Source organism: Danio rerio, chromosome 8 (assembly GCF_049306965.1).
Source record: "Danio rerio strain Tuebingen ecotype United States chromosome 8, GRCz12tu, whole genome shotgun sequence".
Taxonomy (NCBI): domain Eukaryota; kingdom Metazoa; phylum Chordata; class Actinopteri; order Cypriniformes; family Danionidae; genus Danio; species Danio rerio.
This window is the reverse complement of record NC_133183.1, coordinates 43,324,654-43,329,726: the sequence shown is the minus strand read 5'-3', so window position 1 is coordinate 43,329,726 and position 5,073 is coordinate 43,324,654. Positions and strand designations below refer to the sequence as shown.

General features: G+C 33.4%; 1 protein-coding gene across 1 annotated transcript; it reads left to right on the top strand.

Annotated features, from left to right (window-relative positions):
• The first annotated feature begins 1,418 nt into the window (after positions 1–1,418).
• On the top strand, positions 1,419–4,172 carry mhc2daa (major histocompatibility complex class II DAA gene). The gene is made up of 4 exons (XM_073910956.1): positions 1,419–1,871; positions 2,149–2,394; positions 2,591–2,875; positions 3,660–4,172. Exons 1-4 carry the CDS (start codon positions 1,814–1,816, stop codon positions 3,779–3,781), a joined length of 711 nt encoding a protein of 236 aa, XP_073767057.1. The 5' UTR covers positions 1,419–1,813; the 3' UTR covers positions 3,782–4,172.
• Positions 4,173–5,073: the final 901 nt, after the last annotated feature.

Genomic DNA, 5,073 nt, shown 5'->3' with positions numbered 1-5,073 from the left:
TGCAGAGTAACTGATTGGATCCAAGACCAGCGACGAGATGATCCCAAGGTTTCCATAACCGTGGCCAGGCCATATCCTGAGCTGCTGCTGCTGCTGCTGCGCCGATGGTCATGGGAAGTGGAGAGCATGAGTCTGATTCCAGCAACGCTCCAGGGACAGACGAGTCTTTACTGAGGCCATCTTCCAGCCTCCACCGCGGTGACTGAAGTTCTGCACAAGCCTTTTGGCCAGCGGAGAAATTAAAATGGTCGTGCCCAACTGAGTCTGGTTCTCTCAAGGTTTTTTTTCTTCACTCCTATCAGGTGAAGTTTTTTTTCCCTCTCCACTGTCGCCACTGGCTCGCATTTATTGGTAGAGCTACGCATAGATGAATTTGCTCTTCAGTGTTTAAACTCTCAGTAATGATTTTAAATCACACTGAACTGAGCTAAACTGAACTGAACTTTAACACTAAAAACTGAACTACACTGTTCCAGTTACTATGACCATTTATGTGAAGCTGCTTTGACACAATCTACATTGTAAAAGCGCTATACAAATAAAGCTGAATTGAATTGAATAATTTATTTATTTATTTTTAAAATATATATGCTATGTGTTTTATTTTTTGATGCTGTTCTGTAATGTTAACATTGGAAAAATATTTAACATTTAATATTAAGGCAACTCTTTTTATTGGTTTATTTTGTATCTCCTCAATTATTTATTAAAACATTTATATGCTATGTGTTTTATTTAATGATGTTTGAATTGTATAACTGTATAACTAAAAAGCTGAATAAAAATGTAGTTATTTAATGAGTTATTTAAAATGAAACAGCAAAATTCTTTGGATCAATAACCATGTTTAATTTCTTTGAAGATATGTAGTTTCCAGGGTGCTTTGCTTATTATTTTATAACTATGATAGATCATTTTAGCTCTTTTTAAAGAAAGACTTGTTAGAGTTTAATGGTCAGTTTGGAGATTTAGAAAAGTATTTTTTTTTTAGATTTATATTTTGAGGTTACCAGTGTGCAGAAGAGCAGCTCATGCTTACAATGTTGGTGACTTTATTGGAAACACTAGCAGTGAAGAAAGTGATTTGATCTTAGTGGTTCAAAAGGAAATCAAACATGAAAGTCATAAGCTACACCAACTTTTTTTGAGCATACATTTAGGAGTAATTCAGCCTAATTACAGTAACTTAATACATTAAAAAAGTTTTTTTTTATATTGAGTAAACAAATCAACATTGCATTAGTTTCATGTAATCACCTTAAATTTATTTAAATAAACATTGTTACTTAAATGCAATTTTACTCTGCTTTGATGAACCTGTTGACAAAAGAATAAAGCAATGCCAACACTAAGCAATACCACTTTTTTTTTTTTTTTTTTTTTTTTTTTTGAGCAAAGTAAAGCAACTACTCTTCTTCACAGTGGCGACGTCTAAAATAAAAGTGTAAACTTTTAGTACTCAATAAATGTAAATGAGGACTTGGGTCTTGGGCCTGACAGAAATAAAGTCAAAAGAATTAGTAATAAGTGAAGCTGTTTATTCAACTAGAGTTATAGTTTCACCTTGTGTCCAAACTACTTAATGTTATGCAATGGGCTTCCACACAGGTTTCTAGTAAAGTCAAGTTTGGGATTTGAGTGCACACAAGTTTTATAAAGAAGATTATTTTACCTAGATACAGTGATGCCACATTGGAGCTCAGTTTCTGATTGGATGCTGTTATTTTACATGACCAAAGATCAGAGATTCTATTTTTCACTCCAGTACAGTTTATTTGATATGGTGTTTGCTTCAGTCTCCTCTGAGTAAACTATGGATCTGTTTGGTTTTCTGCTGATATTCACTGTAATTGTGAGTAATGGGGCTCAAGGTAAGACTGAACATTTGCTGAGTAAAATTACATCTGCTTTATAAAGTCTAAGTAAGCTATTAAAATGTCTTTTTATTAAACAACTTTTATTCTTGTACATCTATATTTTATTTTAGATGTACATTTCTGACTTTACACATAAAGAGAACTCTAAGGTTGACTCTCATTATGTCATTTGAAGATGTTTGTAAATATCATAACTATACTGATTACGTGTTAATAGTAGTTCTTCATTTCATCCATTTTAATTAATACATTGACTTTTGATCTGTTTCAGCTGAGCACAGGGATTTTCAGTTTACTGGATGTTCTGATACAGAGAAAGATGATTTGAATGGATTTGATGGAGAGGTGCTGTACTATACAGACTTCATTAGAAAAGAAGGAGTAGTGATAGCGCCTGACTTTGCAGATCCTCTCAGCTTTCCTGGAGGTTATGAGACTGGTGTTGCTCAAATGGAGGTCTGCAAACAAAATTTAGCCACAGACATTAAGGCATACAACTCCCCACAAGAGCAACTAGGTAACATATACACATTGCTTATACTGTATATTCACACTTTGAATATATTAGATAAAAAATAATCTCACCTGATAAATTGAAAATACATTTCACTTAATTTAATCAAGATTTTAATCTAAGCGGCAGGATATATCTTGTAGTCCAAGACAAACACATAAGTCCTGAATGTAAAGCATAGTTTATTTCTGTGTTACAGACCCTCCTGTGACATCCATTTATTCAGAAGATGAAGTGGTTCTGGATGAAAAGAACACACTCATATGTTATGTGACTGGATTCTTCCCTCCACCTGTCAATGTCTCCTGGACGAAAAACAATGATATTGTGACAGAGGACATTAGTTTTAGCCAGTACCGTGACAACAGTGACGGCACCTTCAACATGTTCTCCGCTCTGAAGTTCACACCTGCTGAAGGAGACATTTACAGCTGCACAGTGAAACACAGATCCATTCAAGGGCAACCCAACACCAAAACATGGGGTGAGACAAAGCTTTATTTGACTAATGTTGTGCATCATTTAAAACAAACAAGACATCTTAAAAGCCTTTTGTTTACCATATAAGGTATCAAGAGAAATTGTTTGGCAAGCATCATTAGACATGATAAAATTGTTATCTTAGAAAAATAATAAAAAAAAAAGGCTGAAAGACATTAAAACAGATACTTTTCCATTATGTTGTTGATGAGTAATATTTTGTAATCATTTTACAGGGAAAATCAAATAAAAGCGTATAGAATCAAACAAAGCATTTGAGGATCCTCTGTTTCACAAAAAGTGTGTGAATGTGTGTGTTTGTGTGTGTCTGTGTGTCTATACATTAATTTGTGGTGTATTTTTTCTTTTATATTCATTAATTATTATTTCATCTATTCATTCAATTGTTTCATCAAATCATATATTCATTAGTCATATAGTATATTATTAAACAATGTAATAATTCATTGATGGATTGTTTTTTAAACATTTGTCATTTTGTAAAGGATGTTTTTGTGTTTTATTATTTTAGACAGAAAAAGGGATTTTTTCTTCTTCTTGTTTTTAACAATGTCTCCATGTTGTAAATTTAGTTTTTTGTTGTTAGATTTTTGCTGGTCAAATGAAGTATAAACATTGAAACATAAGGAACTCAAATTATTTAATGAACTCTGCACTTTCTTTATAGTTAACACTTATGTCTCATGCTCTTCCTCTTCTGTCTCCTATAGAGACTGTTTTAACATCTGTAACATTTCCTTTATCATGTTCTTGTATGTTTCCTACAGAGGTGGACGTTGAGCTGCCCAGTGTTGGTCCAGCAGTGTTCTGTGGAGTGGGTCTGGTTCTGGGGCTGTTGGGAGTCGCTGCTGGAACTTTCTTCCTCATTAAAGGAAACAACTGCAACTGACAGCTCTGATTTACACATGAACACAATCTTATTTTGTAATTCTGATTCTGTGTACTGCTATTTAACAGCATCTTACCTTAATGTCTGTAAAATTGTGTTTTGTCTCTAAAAACAAAATGTGTGCCAAACCATATTTGGTGGGATACGAGTTCTTTTTCATTTAAATATAAAGGATATCATTTTTAAACAATAAAATATTATTTTACTACACATTAACTCAACAAGATGATGGTAGTAGGAAAAAGACTGTGTGTGTGTGTGTGTGTGTGTGTGTGTGTGTGTGTGTGTGTGTGTGTGTGTGTGTGTGTGTGTGTGTGTGTGTGTGTGTGTGTGTGTGTGTGTGTGAGATAATGATAATGAAAGTTACCATACAAATTATTAGCCATTGATAAAATAAAACACAATATTTCAAGGCTTTGGTAAACTTAACTAAACTTAAATAGAATAAAACAAAAGATTTTTTTTTAAAATTAGGAACTGACAAAAATATGACCTAAATATTTTGCAAACAGTGTAACAATTAATATTAAACTAAACTAAAATTAATAAAATAATCTCAAATAAAATAATAAACTAATATAAAGCAAAATGGCTCAGTGGTTAGCACTGTCGCCTCACAGCAAAAAGTGCACTGGTTTGAGTCCTGGCTGAGCCCGTTGGCATTTCTGTGTGGAGTTTGCATGTTCTCCTCATGTTCGCATGGGTTTCTTCTGGGCACTGCGGTTTTCAAACACATGCGCTATAGGTAAATTGAATGAGCTAAACCGATCGTAGTATGAGTGTGTGTTTGTGAATGTGTGAGTGTATGGGTGTTTCCCAGTACTGGGTTACGACTGAAAGGGAATCTGCTGCATAAAATATATGCTGGAATAGTTGGAAGTTGTGAAATATTGGCACGAAGCTGAAGGAAAATGAATGAATGGATATATTACTTGACAAAGATGTTTAGTTTTTCTCAGTCGCTTTGGTGCATTTCTCACAAAAATATTTACATTTGCACAACAGTTAAGGCATTTCTTAAAACAATTAGTAATTTGTGCACATCCTAGTAGCAGTTTCTCATTCCTTCCAACAAATTGCAGATGCTTTTGGACATGTATCAATTGCTTTCATACAACTCCCTGCTGTTTATAACATTATTATTTGCTTATGTCATGTCAGTCATAATTAATTAAACTTGTGAATGCTGAATAGTCATCCCATATAAAACTAATAGTCCTCCTTTCATTACATACAAAAATTTTGAACTATTGTAGTTGTCAAAATCTGTCTAGCAAATATTATAAATAAAA